Below are 16,621 nucleotides of genomic sequence, written 5' to 3'. Positions count from 1 at the left end.
AATTTGAAGGTTCCTCGAAAACGAGCTCTGGATTTCAGACTCAACGAAAAGTCCACGGTGAACATAATACATAGAATTGGAACTACAGTAAAAAATGGCTTCCCTTAGACATTTTACTCGCATCTGTGTATTGCTTATTTGTTGATGAGAATAAAATTCCGTAGTGGGCAAACATTTACCTGCAAATGATACTTTGCCTCTATCTCCCAAAACCCAATTGGCTATTCTAGCACTGTTCTGAGCTGAACCGCCAGGCAATAGTTGAGTGTCTGGATGTTTGAAAAGGTAGTGAAAGAGAGGCTCATGCTCTGCTACAGGTCGAGCACTACCATCCGCTTCTAAACCATATTTCTGCAAGAGTTCTGGATTACCAGGGGTTGTGAGGTCAAGAAGAGGATGGCCTATGAAGAATAATCGAACATCCCGCTGAAAAGAGAATGTTACTTAACAAATATACAACAAATTGACAATGTTTTTCAAGTAAGAATTTACTTTTTACAAAATTTGAATGATATAGAGCTTACTATACGTTTCATTTCACAATAAAGTGATTTATTTTACTTATAACAACATTTTAACTACAGAGGCTGTTCGCAAATTTTTTGACGATTTTGGTTTGCTATTAAAAAAAAAATTCGCCTCCTTGGCAAAAGTTTTTAACAGCAACTATATTTTTGAAACTGTAAATTATCATCTGCTACTTGGTAATTTTGTTTTCATGCAAAATGAGGCCTTTAAAGAAGTAATGGAGGGGGGATGGTTTTGCTCTTTCCGAAGAAAATTATTTGCATCTAGTTATTAAAAAATGTTGCGAAAGTCATTGTGATAAAATGGCATAAAGGTTCCTAGTCTAGAATGAGTGATTTCAGAGTGCAATAGTTTTCATATCAGTGGTGAAATTCTGTGCCTTTGTTAATGATTCCGAATGCAGTGTCGAAGGTCACTCCAGTGGACTAAGAGATAAAAAGTCTTTTCATCAGGGTCAAGAGATGGACACTTTATTAGGTATGAGTGAAAGAATCCCCCCTTCCCCTGGGAGTACAGCGCAAGTAAACACAAGGAGATATATAGGGTGGTTTCCTGTTTAGAGCCATGGGCATGTTGGCCTGCTAAGAACAATCATTCCTCGTGTATAATGTGTTAGAGCATTTTTTCTGTAAGAAAATTCTGAAATTGCGGGACTAAATATACTCAAGTCATACAGTCAAGATATGCAACTGTCTTTTCATCTTATTAAAATTCATGCTATTGTTAAAACTTGAGTTAGAAGTTAATTTCAACCCTGTGTCACAACCCAGGGTTTGCGTAGCGGTTTCGGCCACTACACCACATCATGATGTTTCGGTATCTAAAGCAACGATAGGTAATATTGTCAATAAGAACGGGGAAAAACGTCAAAGTTTAGTTTCAAGGAGAAAAATTGTTCAAATTACATATCCAAGGAAAGAACGGAATGTTTCGAATGTTGCAATGGTAAGAACTTTAATGTTAAAAGCCAATCTGCGAAGTTAAAGGACATTTGTATAATCACTAAAATGCTCAGTGTCAACTTCAAGCAACGTGATTAATGCTGATTTGAATCTTAAAAGGGCGAAAAAATGTAATTTGCATCATCTTTCTCCACGAAATTTCGCCGAAAGCAGAACGCGCTGTAGAACTATGAGAACTTATGAAGAACTGCACGACTAACAATTATTCGAACAAAAATAGAAAAATGTTGCCACAATAGATGAATTTTGGGTATATTTAAATGACCGCAATAAAAAGAGATCCATTTATTATCATCAAAGAGAAGAAAAAAAATCTTAGAACATGGTTCAAAGAATCCAAAGAAAAGTTTTCGAAGAGATTTATGATTGTTGCTAGTTTTTGAAATAACGATAAATAAAAATTAAAGAGATAGAGAGAGAGAGCAGAAAACTGATAAGGTCAACTCCATATATTATCAAAAATACATTTTCAAATTTTCAAATATGAAATGCCTTTTCTTTACTCACTTTGCCATTAATCAGTAGAGCTGCATGAAGACAAAGCAAGCAGCCGCATGTCCACTGTCAGTTTGCTGGAAAAAATGGAACAAGAAACGTGTATCAAACCCATACCGTTCACTCAGATTCTTACTAAATCTCCTGATATAATCATTGACGGATTTTTGCACTTTTGGTCTTTTAAAAAGCGAACTATCCAAACGTTGACATATAGCCCTTCTTGGACTCAAGTCAATAATTTACTACGGAAAAAAAGAAAGAGTTTGAATATTTCTGAACGTGTTGAGTTAAGAATCAAATAAAGCAGTTTAAGCTAAACATTCAAAAATAGCATCAATGGATCAATCGCAGACATCACATTAACTAAAATCGAACTTTAGGGCGTTAGAGTCTGTGATTTTGTTTCTGATAACTTGTTTATGTTTCTTAAATTAAAAATAATAATAATAATAATAATAATAATTAAAAAAAAAAAAAAAAAAAAAAAAAAAAAAAAAAAAAAACCATAAGTTTAAGAAAACATTTTCTCTCCCCTCGAAAACTTTTGTTCATATTTTTAGTCTAACTGTAGAGACATTAGATTTTTTTTTAGAAGCAGGCAAGATGAAAAAATGCAAAGCCTTCGCCAAGAATCGAACCGCGGACCTCTCAGTTACGCGCTGAGCGTGCAGACCACTACACCACGAAGGCTCGCTAAAAATGCGGGAGAATATCTTATATACTCCCTCTTTTAAAGGGCAACTGGGGTTTTTTAGGGGAACCAATCGCCAAACCCTGGGTGAGGATAATCATCATCCAACAACCTTTCAGTTCGGGCGCCACTGTAGAGCCATAAAGTATGTTTTGGAAGCAGGCAAAATGAAAAATATGCAACGCCTTCGCCGGGAATCGAACCGCTGACCTCTCAGTTACGCGCTGAGCGTGCAGACCACTACACCACGAAGGCTTGCTAAGAAGGCGGAAGAATACCTTATACCTGTTATGTTTAAGTTATCTACGAGCAATTATTTGTATTATGATTACGTTGTATGCTATATGTATATATAAATATATAAGGGGAGATCGATGAAGAAAACTACTCTTTCAAAAGGGCTCGATGCAAGAAAAAGATTGGTAATTCCTGCTCTAGACAAATCAAAAAGACCTGTGGTCGTGATCAACTGTTTTATGACCAAAACTGCAAGAGGTTTATTCTTCCATTATACAGGGTGAATCTGAGCAAATGCGAAAAACTTTAGGGTGTCATAGAAGGCAGCTATAAGAGGAATATTCGTCATAGAATGTGTGGTTGGAACCTAAACGGCGAGCCGCTAGGTGGCATTGTAAATAAATGGTATAAAAAGGGTTGGTTCTCGCACCGAACGGCATTTTTTTCTCGAATTATCTACATCCTTCTACGGAGATAACTCAGGGAAATTTTCAGTGTAATTTCAGGAAAATTTCAGCTCCGCAAGGAACTCACTTATTTATCTGGGAAGTATCGCTCAGGCGATAGAACCCGAGAATAAACACCGTATATCGCAGTATCGCCCCCAACGACATTTTCTACCGTGGATTACCGAGAGCATGGCTGGTTATATGAACCACGATATTTCCATGACAATGACAGAAAGCGGTCGAGGTGATCCTGTAGCTTGGCCACAAAGATCACCGTATTTTTTTTGTTTGGACTTTTTTCTGTGGGGCAATATGAAAAGCCTAATCTACGAGTGCCCCAATTGAAACCAATATGGATCTAGTCGCCAGGATCGCCGTTGTTGCAGGCGATATTTGGTAAATGGCTGGTGTCTTCAAAAATGTGCGTCAGTCCCTATCTCGCAGGTGCGAAGCCTGCTTTACAGCTGGCGGAAAGTCTTTGGAGTAATTTCTATGAACATGTTCTTTCAATAATCTCCTCTAGTTTTAATTCTTTAAACTTGACAGGGGAAAAGAGCCCTTTAAACTCCTCACCATTTGCGGTGCGACCATACATTCTATAACAAATATTGCTCTTATAAAGTCCCCCCCCCCTAAAATTTTGCTCACTTGTTCAGATTCACCCTGTATATTCAGAGTATATTGGCCTTTTTATACAGTAGTATTATACAGTACACGGTACTTTGTTTTACAGTATATTGGCTTTTTTAAATCGGATTGTATAGAGTATACAATTACTTTTATACAGTATACAGTATATTGTATAGAGTATACAATTACTTTTTTATACAGTATACAGTAGTATTATACAGTATACGGTACTTTGTTTTACAGTATATTGGCTTTTTTAAATCGGACAGTGGTGAAAAAAATTCTATCGCACAATTGACATTAAGAAATTCATTTACTCACTTCAGTCCTTCCTTTTCGCCTTCAGAATATCTACTAACACTATTAGAAATCTGTAGAACTGTTAAAAATCTAAATTTGAAAAAGGCTCCAGGACTAGATGGAATAGATAACAGAATAATTAAGATGCTTTTTGAAATCTCTCCTAGATTGATCCACACATTAATGCAAACTTGTTGGAAGATGCAATACTTCCCGAAAAGCACTAAAGTAGCAGAGGTTGCACTGTTTCACAAGACTGGTAAAAATCCACACCTCATAACTTCTTATAGACCAATCTGTTTAATCTCAGGTTTTGGAAAATTATTGGAAAGGATTATACTAGAAAGATTGCAGTATCACCTCTTACAAAATGGCATCCTGAATAAATGACAGTTTGGATTTTTGAGAGGCAAATTGACGGAATTGGCTATATCGAAATTTATGGAAATAGTATGCAGAAATAAAGATAATAAACAGCATTCACTGGTTGTTAGCTTTGATATCCAAGGGGCATTCGACTCATTATGGTGACCGGACATAATTAATGCTCTGGTCACCATGAAATGTCCCTCTGATCTTATTTCACTAATACAAAGTTACTTAAGTCATAGAGTTGTTCAAATTACGCTTGACTCTGGACTTATATATAAACATTTACAGAGGGAATGTCCGCAGGGATCATGTCTAGGACCAATTTTGTGGATCTTAGTTGTAGATTCGTTGTTGAATAAATTGAATAACAATGCTTACTGGGACTTGATAGCATTTGCGGAGGACTTTTTATTAGTAGTCAAAGGCCGCTCAAAATTGCAATCAATAGCACAACAGCAAATGGATACAATAAGTAATTGGGCAAGAGAACACCAAATCACCATTTCCTGTTCAAGAACGCAAGCTCTACTTATAGGGCTTGAACGTCCAATAAGGAAGAAATCGTTAATAAAAATTCAGGGCATATCGATCAAATTTATAAGCAATTTAAAGTATCTAAATATCTAGGACTATTAATCAGCTTCCGTCTCTCTTGGATCCCTTACCTTAAATACATCAAAAATAAAGTCAATATCCTAAACCAAAACACGAAGAGAACGGCAGCAAGCACGTGGGCAGTTTCCTCCAAAATTTTGAAAAATTGGTACATCACAGTAATTGAGAAAATGACAGGATACTGTTCAAGCATATGGCCTCTTCCATTACTACTCATGAAAGCAGACTGCTACTATCACTAAAAAAGGCCATTCCTTCTATAAATAAGTAGAGGTTATAGGACTACTTCCACAATAGCACTCCAAGTTTTAACAGGTTTACCTCCAATAGATCTTGTTATGGAAAGAGAAGCAACAATAGCCTATGTTTTACGACTACATTCATCAACAGTCTTGTGGGGCAAGACCTTTCATTTTACGGATTTTGAACACAAAGACCATAACTATCTCTGTCACCCAGCAAATAATGACCTTGATTACAATATCCACCTCAATAATGTTCATACAATTAATTGTCTAATACAAATCTACACGGATGGCTCCCATATGGTCTAATAGCCTTAACAATAAAACCAAGAACCCCATGGTTTATAAGATCCAGAAATTATTACTGAGTTTTCCTGTTCTGCTTTGTCCTATTCTCTCATGGACATCAGCCCATGTAGGTAAAGTGGGGAATGAGTTGGCTGACTCTAAAGCAAAAGAGGCCGCCATGGGAGTTGATCTCTCAGAATTTCCTCTTTCTCACTCGTACCTTAAAAGATTTACTATGAACGATCTAATGATTAGCTGGCAAGAACGCTGCTCTTCTTCCTCCACTTGTCGAAGGACTTAAATTCATATCAAAAGTGACTAATCGCCTAATAACGGGAGCATCTGCAATTACCACCTTTTTGTCTGGACATTGTCCTTATCCATCCTATCTCCATAGATTTGGATTAAAAGACAATGATAACTATGCTTGCGGGACAACCGGAGCCCCAGACCATTATGCATTTCATTGCATACTGACAAATAACTATCTTATTGAACCACAAGATCAATTTTTACCTCATTGGACAAATAAGATTGTTTCCAACATTATCGATAGGAATAAACTTTTTAAATTATTTCATATTTGTACAGACTTAAACTCTTTCTCAGTGACTACTGAGGACAAAAGATAAAGATAATATCTTGATACGTACTCATTATTCAAGGATCTCAATTAAATATGCTTATCTATAATTCTCTTAATTCATTTCCTCACTTCAGTGATATTATTACTAATTGCCATTCCATTAAAATGTAAACAAGATATAAACTGAATTGTTATGACCTACATTTGTAATATCTGCTGTAAAATACACAACTTAGTAGTTGTAAAAGCAACACAGCAATTGTATTTTATTACTATCATACAATATTTACTCAGTGTAATATTATATAACATTAATAATATATTGTGAAGTGTATAATGTTATATATATAATATAAGGATTGACTATATTGTGCTTTGCAAATTGTAAACTTTGTTATGTATTATATTTTTCAAAATTCAAGTTCGAAATCATATACAAATGTCAAATGTAAATGTTCATTTTGTATAAGTTGTTGTATATGTCAAATTTTAGGTTCGAAATGGAATATAAATGTCAAATGAAAATGTGCATTCTGTGAAACTTTGCATATTATGAAATTAAACTTTATTATTTGTGTATATATCAATATTTTAGTTTAAAATTGTATATGTATGCTGATATTTCCATATAATGTTTCTTAATAATATTGTACAATAGTTTGTAATATTTATTATATGTAAAAATTTAACTTCAACATTATTTTTAAATAGTACATTTTTAATAATTTAGAGTCGGTTTAATTTTAATAATTAATATTTTGTTTTCTAATTATGATATTATGTAATAATGTAAAAATAAGAAATATTATTTAACAGCAATTGAATCATATTGATGGAAAGCTGTTAATCATGTATACAACAGCCATTATGTATATTGCTAAAGATTTTTGTTACTAAAAGTCTTTATACTTTGAACTATGTAACTATCATAGTCCATGAAAGCTCTGTACTAAAAATCACTCTGTAAAAATTACTCTGTATACGCATCAAATGTCGAATGTAATTATGTGAAAAGATGTATACTGACTGTAACTGACATTTTATGTAAAATTTGAAATAAATGCCGCTGGACTGTCAGCCCCTACCTTGGTGCGTGGAGGCTGCTGTTTAGTAGATATCTCCACTGAGCTGCTTTATTCCGCTTGCCATTTCGCCTAAGGTTGGAAGCCACTCAGTGTCGAAGGCCACTCCAGTGGACTAAGAGATAAAAAGTCTTTTCATCAGGGTCAAGAGATGGACACTTTATTAGGTATGAGTGAAAGAATCCCCCCCTTCCCCTGGGAGTACAGCGCAAGTAAACACAAGGAGATATATAGGGTGGTTTCCTGTTTAGAGCCATGGGCATGTTGGCCTGCTAAGAACAATCATTCCTCGTGTATAATGTGTTAGAGCATTTTTTCTGTAAGAAAATTCTGAAATTGCGGGACTAAATATACTCAAGTCATACAGTCAAGATATGCAACTGTCTTTTCATCTTATTAAAATTCATGCTATTGTTAAAACTTGAGTTAGAAGTTAATTTCAACCCTGTGTCACAACCCAGGGTTTGCGTAGCGGTTTCGGCCACTACACCACATCATGATGTTTCGGTATCTAAAGCAACGATAGGTAATATTGTCAATAAGAACGGGGAAAAACGTCAAAGTTTAGTTTCAAGGAGAAAAATTGTTCAAATTACATATCCAAGGAAAGAACGGAATGTTTCGAATGTTGCAATGGTAAGAACTTTAATGTTAAAAGCCAATCTGCGAAGTTAAAGGACATTTGTATAATCACTAAAATGCTCAGTGTCAACTTCAAGCAACGTGATTAATGCTGATTTGAATCTTAAAAGGGCGAAAAAATGTAATTTGCATCATCTTTCTCCACGAAATTTCGCCGAAAGCAGAACGCGCTGTAGAACTATGAGAACTTATGAAGAACTGCACGACTAACAATTATTCGAACAAAAATAGAAAAATGTTGCCACAATAGATGAATTTTGGGTATATTTAAATGACCGCAATAAAAAGAGATCCATTTATTATCATCAAAGAGAAGAAAAAAAATCTTAGAACATGGTTCAAAGAATCCAAAGAAAAGTTTTCGAAGAGATTTATGATTGTTGCTAGTATTTGAAATAACGAAAAATAAAAATTAAAGAGATAGAGAGAGAGAGCAGAAAACTGATAAGGTCAACTCCATATATTATCAGAAATACATTTTCAAATTTTCAAATATGAAATGCCTTTTCTTTACTCACTTTGCCATTAATCAGTAGAGCTGCATGAAGACAAAGCAAGCAGCCGCATGTCCACTGTCAGTTTGCTGGAAAAAATGGAACAAGAAACGTGTATCAAACCCATACCGTTCACTCAGATTCTTACTAAATCTCCTGATATAATCATTGACGGATTTTTGCACTTTTGGTCTTTTAAAAAGCGAACTATCCAAACGTTGACATATAGCCCTTCTTGGACTCAAGTCAATAATTTACTACGGAAAAAAAGAAAGAGTTTGAATATTTCTGAACGTGTTGAGTTAAGAATCAAATAAAGCAGTTTAAGCTAAACATTCAAAAATAGCATCAATGGATCAATCGCAGACATCACATTAAGTAAAATCGAACTTTAGGGCGTTAGAGTCTGTGATTTTGTTTCTGATAACTTGTTTATGTTTCTTAAATTAAAAATAATAATAATAATAATAATAAAAAAATAAAAAAAAAAAAAAAAACATAAGCTTAAGAAAACATTTTCTCTCCCCTCGAAAACTTTTGTTCATATTTTTAGTCTAACTGTAGAGACATTAGATTTTTTTTTAGAAGCAGGCAAGATGAAAAAATGCAAAGCCTTCGCCAAGAATCGAACCGCGGACCTCTCAGTTACGCGCTGAGCGTGCAGACCACTACACCACGAAGGCTCGCTAAAAATGCGGGAGAATATCTTATATACTCCCTCTTTTAAAGGGCAACTGGGGTTTTTTAGGGGAACCAATCGCCAAACCCTGGGTGAGGATAATCATCATCCAACAACCTTTCAGTTCGGGCGCCACTGTAGAGCCATAAAGTATGTTTTGGAAGCAGGCAAAATGAAAAATATGCAACGCCTTCGCCGGGAATCGAACCGCTGACCTCTCAGTTACGCGCTGAGCGTGCAGACCACTACACCACGAAGGCTTGCTAAGAAGGCGGAAGAATACCTTATACCTGTTATGTTTAAGTTATCTACGAGCAATTATTTGTATTATGATTACGTTGTATGCTATATGTATATATAAATATATAAGGGGAGATCGATGAAGAAAACTACTCTTTCAAAAGGGCTCGATGCAAGAAAAAGATTGGTAATTCCTGCTCTAGACAAATCAAAAAGACCTGTAGTCGTGATCAACTGTTTTATGACCAAAACTGCAAGAGGTTTATTCTTCCATTATACAGGGTGAATCTGAGCAAATGCGAAAAACTTTAGGGTGTCATAGAAGGCAGCTATAAGAGGAATATTCGTCATAGAATGTGTGGTTGGAACCTAAACGGCGAGCCGCTAGGTGGCATTGTAAATAAATGGTATAAAAAGGGTTGGTTCTCGCACCGAACGGCATTTTTTTCTCGAATTATCTACATCCTTCTACGGAGATAACTCAGGGAAATTTTCAGTGTAATTTCAGGAAAATTTCAGCTCCGCAAGGAACTCACTTATTTATCTGGGAAGTATCGCTCAGGCGATAGAACCCGAGAATAAACACCGTATATCGCAGTATCGCCCCCAACGACATTTTCTACCGTGGATTACCGAGAGCATGGCTGGTTATATGAACCACGATATTTCCATGACAATGACAGAAAGCGGTCGAGGTGATCCTGTAGCTTGGCCACAAAGATCACCGTATTTTTTTTGTTTGGACTTTTTTCTGTGGGGCAATATGAAAAGCCTAATCTACGAGTGCCCCAATTGAAACCAATATGGATCTAGTCGCCAGGATCGCCGTTGTTGCAGGCGATATTTGGTAAATGGCTGGTGTCTTCAAAAATGTGCGTCAGTCCCTATCTCGCAGGTGCGAAGCCTGCTTTACAGCTGGCGGAAAGTCTTTGGAGTAATTTCTATGAACATGTTCTTTCAATAATCTCCTCTAGTTTTAATTCTTTAAACTTGACAGGGGAAAAGAGCCCTTTAAACTCCTCACCATTTGCGGTGCGACCATACATTCTATAACAAATATTGCTCTTATAAAGTCCCCCCCCCTAAAATTTTGCTCACTTGTTCAGATTCACCCTGTATATTCAGAGTATATTGGCCTTTTTATACAGTAGTATTATACAGTACACGGTACTTTGTTTTACAGTATATTGGCTTTTTTAAATCGGATTGTATAGAGTATACAATTACTTTTATACAGTATACAGTATATTGTATAGAGTATACAATTACTTTTTTATACAGTATACAGTAGTATTATACAGTATACGGTACTTTGTTTTACAGTATATTGGCTTTTTTAAATCGGACAGTGGTGAAAAAAATTCTATCGCACAATTGACATTAAGAAATTCATTTACTCACTTCAGTCCTTCCTTTTCGCCTTCAGAATATCTACTAACACTATTAGAAATCTGTAGAACTGTTAAAAATCTAAATTTGAAAAAGGCTCCAGGACTAGATGGAATAGATAACAGAATAATTAAGATGCTTTTTGAAATCTCTCCTAGATTGATCCACACATTAATGCAAACTTGTTGGAAGATGCAATACTTCCCGAAAAGCACTAAAGTAGCAGAGGTTGCACTGTTTCACAAGACTGGTAAAAATCCACACCTCATAACTTCTTATAGACCAATCTGTTTAATCTCAGGTTTTGGAAAATTATTGGAAAGGATTATACTAGAAAGATTGCAGTATCACCTCTTACAAAATGGCATCCTGAATAAATGACAGTTTGGATTTTTGAGAGGCAAATTGACGGAATTGGCTATATCGAAATTTATGGAAATAGTATGCAGAAATAAAGATAATAAACAGCATTCACTGGTTGTTAGCTTTGATATCCAAGGGGCATTCGACTCATTATGGTGACCGGACATAATTAATGCTCTGGTCACCATGAAATGTCCCTCTGATCTTATTTCACTAATACAAAGTTACTTAAGTCATAGAGTTGTTCAAATTACGCTTGACTCTGGACTTATATATAAACATTTACAGAGGGAATGTCCGCAGGGATCATGTCTAGGACCAATTTTGTGGATCTTAGTTGTAGATTCGTTGTTGAATAAATTGAATAACAATGCTTACTGGGACTTGATAGCATTTGCGGAGGACTTTTTATTAGTAGTCAAAGGCCGCTCAAAATTGCAATCAATAGCACAACAGCAAATGGATACAATAAGTAATTGGGCAAGAGAACACCAAATCACCATTTCCTGTTCAAGAACGCAAGCTCTACTTATAGGGCTTGAACGTCCAATAAGGAAGAAATCGTTAATAAAAATTCAGGGCATATCGATCAAATTTATAAGCAATTTAAAGTATCTAAATATCTAGGACTATTAATCAGCTTCCGTCTCTCTTGGATCCCTTACCTTAAATACATCAAAAATAAAGTCAATATCCTAAACCAAAACACGAAGAGAACGGCAGCAAGCACGTGGGCAGTTTCCTCCAAAATTTTGAAAAATTGGTACATCACAGTAATTGAGAAAATGACAGGATACTGTTCAAGCATATGGCCTCTTCCATTACTACTCATGAAAGCAGACTGCTACTATCACTAAAAAAGGCCATTCCTTCTATAAATAAGTAGAGGTTATAGGACTACTTCCACAATAGCACTCCAAGTTTTAACAGGTTTACCTCCAATAGATCTTGTTATGGAAAGAGAAGCAACAATAGCCTATGTTTTACGACTACATTCATCAACAGTCTTGTGGGGCAAGACCTTTCATTTTACGGATTTTGAACACAAAGACCATAACTATCTCTGTCACCCAGCAAATAATGACCTTGATTACAATATCCACCTCAATAATGTTCATACAATTAATTGTCTAATACAAATCTACACGGATGGCTCCCATATGGTCTAATAGCCTTAACAATAAAACCAAGAACCCCATGGTTTATAAGATCCAGAAATTATTACTGAGTTTTCCTGTTCTGCTTTGTCCTATTCTCTCATGGACATCAGCCCATGTAGGTAAAGTGGGGAATGAGTTGGCTGACTCTAAAGCAAAAGAGGCCGCCATGGGAGTTGATCTCTCAGAATTTCCTCTTTCTCACTCGTACCTTAAAAGATTTACTATGAACGATCTAATGATTAGCTGGCAAGAACGCTGCTCTTCTTCCTCCACTTGTCGAAGGACTTAAATTCATATCAAAAGTGACTAATCGCCTAATAACGGGAGCATCTGCAATTACCACCTTTTTGTCTGGACATTGTCCTTATCCATCCTATCTCCATAGATTTGGATTAAAAGACAATGATAACTATGCTTGCGGGACAACCGGAGCCCCAGACCATTATGCATTTCATTGCATACTGACAAATAACTATCTTATTGAACCACAAGATCAATTTTTACCTCATTGGACAAATAAGATTGTTTCCAACATTATCGATAGGAATAAACTTTTTAAATTATTTCATATTTGTACAGACTTAAACTCTTTCTCAGTGACTACTGAGGACAAAAGATAAAGATAATATCTTGATACGTACTCATTATTCAAGGATCTCAATTAAATATGCTTATCTATAATTCTCTTAATTCATTTCCTCACTTCAGTGATATTATTACTAATTGCCATTCCATTAAAATGTAAACAAGATATAAATTGAATTGTTATGACCTACATTTGTAATATCTGCTGTAAAATACACAACTTAGTAGTTGTAAAAGCAACACAGCAATTGTATTTTATTACTATCATACAATATTTACTCAGTGTAATATTATATAACATTAATAATATATTGTGAAGTGTATAATGTTATATATATAATATAAGGATTGACTATATTGTGCTTTGCAAATTGTAAACTTTGTTATGTATTATATTTTTCAAAATTCAAGTTCGAAATCATATACAAATGTCAAATGTAAATGTTCATTTTGTATAAGTTGTTGTATATGTCAAATTTTAGGTTCGAAATGGAATATAAATGTCAAATGAAAATGTGCATTCTGTGAAACTTTGCATATTATGAAATTAAACTTTATTATTTGTGTATATATCAATATTTTAGTTTAAAATTGTATATGTATGCTGATATTTCCATATAATGTTTCTTAATAATATTGTACAATAGTTTGTAATATTTATTATATGTAAAAATTTAACTTCAACATTATTTTTAAATAGTACATTTTTAATAATTTAGAGTCGGTTTAATTTTAATAATTAATATTTTGTTTTCTAATTATGATATTATGTAATAATGTAAAAATAAGAAATATTATTTAACAGCAATTGAATCATATTGATGGAAAGCTGTTAATCATGTATACAACAGCCATTATGTATATTGCTAAAGATTTTTGTTACTAAAAGTCTTTATACTTTGAACTATGTAACTATCATAGTCCATGAAAGCTCTGTACTAAAAATCACTCTGTAAAAATTACTCTGTATACGCATCAAATGTCGAATGTAATTATGTGAAAAGATGTATACTGACTGTAACTGACATTTTATGTAAAATTTGAAATAAATGCCGCTGGACTGTCAGCCCCTACCTTGGTGCGTGGAGGCTGCTGTTTAGTAGATATCTCCACTGAGCTGCTTTATTCCGCTTGCCATTTCGCCTAAGGTTGGAAGCCACTCAGTGTCGAAGGTCACTCCAGTGGACTAAGAGATAAAAAGTCTTTTCATCAGGGTCAAGAGATGGACACTTTATTAGGTATGAGTGAAAGAATCCCCCCCTTCCCCTGGGAGTACAGCGCAAGTAAACACAAGGAGATATATAGGGTGGTTTCCTGTTTAGAGCCATGGGCATGTTGGCCTGCTAAGAACAATCATTCCTCGTGTATAATGTGTTAGAGCATTTTTTCTGTAAGAAAATTCTGAAATTGCGGGACTAAATATACTCAAGTCATACAGTCAAGATATGCAACTGTCTTTTCATCTTATTAAAATTCATGCTATTGTTAAAACTTGAGTTAGAAGTTAATTTCAACCCTGTGTCACAACCCAGGGTTTGCGTAGCGGTTTCGGCCACTACACCACATCATGATGTTTCGGTATCTAAAGCAACGATAGGTAATATTGTCAATAAGAACGGGGAAAAACGTCAAAGTTTAGTTTCAAGGAGAAAAATTGTTCAAATTACATATCCAAGGAAAGAACGGAATGTTTCGAATGTTGCAATGGTAAGAACTTTAATGTTAAAAGCCAATCTGCGAAGTTAAAGGACATTTGTATAATCACTAAAATGCTCAGTGTCAACTTCAAGCAACGTGATTAATGCTGATTTGAATCTTAAAAGGGCGAAAAAATGTAATTTGCATCATCTTTCTCCACGAAATTTCGCCGAAAGCAGAACGCGCTGTAGAACTATGAGAACTTATGAAGAACTGCACGACTAACAATTATTCGAACAAAAATAGAAAAATGTTGCCACAATAGATGAATTTTGGGTATATTTAAATGACCGCAATAAAAAGAGATCCATTTATTATCATCAAAGAGAAGAAAAAAAATCTTAGAACATGGTTCAAAGAATCCAAAGAAAAGTTTTCGAAGAGATTTATGATTGTTGCTAGTATTTGAAATAACGAAAAATAAAAATTAAAGAGATAGAGAGAGAGAGCAGAAAACTGATAAGGTCAACTCCATATATTATCAGAAATACATTTTCAAATTTTCAAATATGAAATGCCTTTTCTTTACTCACTTTGCCATTAATCAGTAGAGCTGCATGAAGACAAAGCAAGCAGCCGCATGTCCACTGTCAGTTTGCTGGAAAAAATGGAACAAGAAACGTGTATCAAACCCATACCGTTCACTCAGATTCTTACTAAATCTCCTGATATAATCATTGACGGATTTTTGCACTTTTGGTCTTTTAAAAAGCGAACTATCCAAACGTTGACATATAGCCCTTCTTGGACTCAAGTCAATAATTTACTACGGAAAAAAAGAAAGAGTTTGAATATTTCTGAACGTGTTGAGTTAAGAATCAAATAAAGCAGTTTAAGCTAAACATTCAAAAATAGCATCAATGGATCAATCGCAGACATCACATTAAGTAAAATCGAACTTTAGGGCGTTAGAGTCTGTGATTTTGTTTCTGATAACTTGTTTATGTTTCTTAAATTAAAAATAATAATAATAATAATAATAATAATAATAATAAAAAAAAAAAAAAAAACATAAGCTTAAGAAAACATTTTCTCTCCCCTCGAAAACTTTTGTTCATATTTTTAGTCTAACTGTAGAGACATTAGATTTTTTTTTAGAAGCAGGCAAGATGAAAAAATGCAAAGCCTTCGCCAAGAATCGAACCGCGGACCTCTCAATTACGCGCTGAGCGTGCAGACCACTACACCACGAAGGCTCGCTAAAAATGCGGGAGAATATCTTATATACTCCCTCTTTTAAAGGGCAACTGGGCTTTTTTAGGGGAACCAATCGCCAAACCCTGGGTGAGGATAATCATCATCCAACAACCTTTCAGTTCGGGCGCCACTGTAGAGCCATAAAGTATGTTTTGGAAGCAGGCAAAATGAAAAATATGCAACGCCTTCGCCGGGAATCGAACCGCTGACCTCTCAGTTACGCGCTGAGCGTGCAGACCACTACACCACGAAGGCTTGCTAAGAAGGCGGAAGAATACCTTATACCTGTTATGTTTAAGTTATCTACGAGCAATTATTTGTATTATGATTACGTTGTATGCTATATGTATATATAAATATATAAGGGGAGATCGATGAAGAAAACTACTCTTTCAAAAGGGCTCGATGCAAGAAAAAGATTGGTAATTCCTGCTCTAGACAAATCAAAAAGACCTGTGGTCGTGATCAACTGTTTTATGACCAAAACTGCAAGAGGTTTATTCTTCCATTATACAGGGTGAATCTGAGCAAATGCGAAAAACTTTAGGGTGTCATAGAAGGCAGCTATAAGAGGAATATTCGTCATAGAATGTGTGGTTGGAACCTAAACGGCGAGCCGCTAGGTGGCATTGTAAATAAATGGTATAAAAAGGGTTGGTTCTCGCACCGAACGGCATTTTTTTCTCGAATT

General features: G+C 35.0%; 1 protein-coding gene across 3 annotated transcripts in view; it reads right to left on the bottom strand.

Moving 5' to 3' along the window:
- Positions 1–16,621, bottom strand: part of LOC118193393 (uncharacterized) — a 95,717-nt gene that overhangs the window by 54,969 nt on the left and 24,127 nt on the right. For all 3 annotated transcript variants that reach the window (XM_085822639.1, XM_085822640.1, XM_035364470.2), the window contains exon 2: positions 180–426. In XM_085822639.1, the coding sequence (XP_085678765.1) occupies positions 180–426 (247 nt within the window). The remainder of the gene's footprint in view (positions 1–179; positions 427–16,621) is intronic.

Source organism: Stegodyphus dumicola, chromosome 8 (genome assembly GCF_044657685.1).
Source record: "Stegodyphus dumicola isolate Sdum_Otavi_A_Nest chromosome 8, ASM4465768v1".
NCBI classification, from domain to species: Eukaryota; Metazoa; Arthropoda; class Arachnida; order Araneae; family Eresidae; genus Stegodyphus; species Stegodyphus dumicola.
Note: the sequence above shows the minus strand (reverse complement) of the source record. Positions and strands in the feature narration are given on the sequence as shown.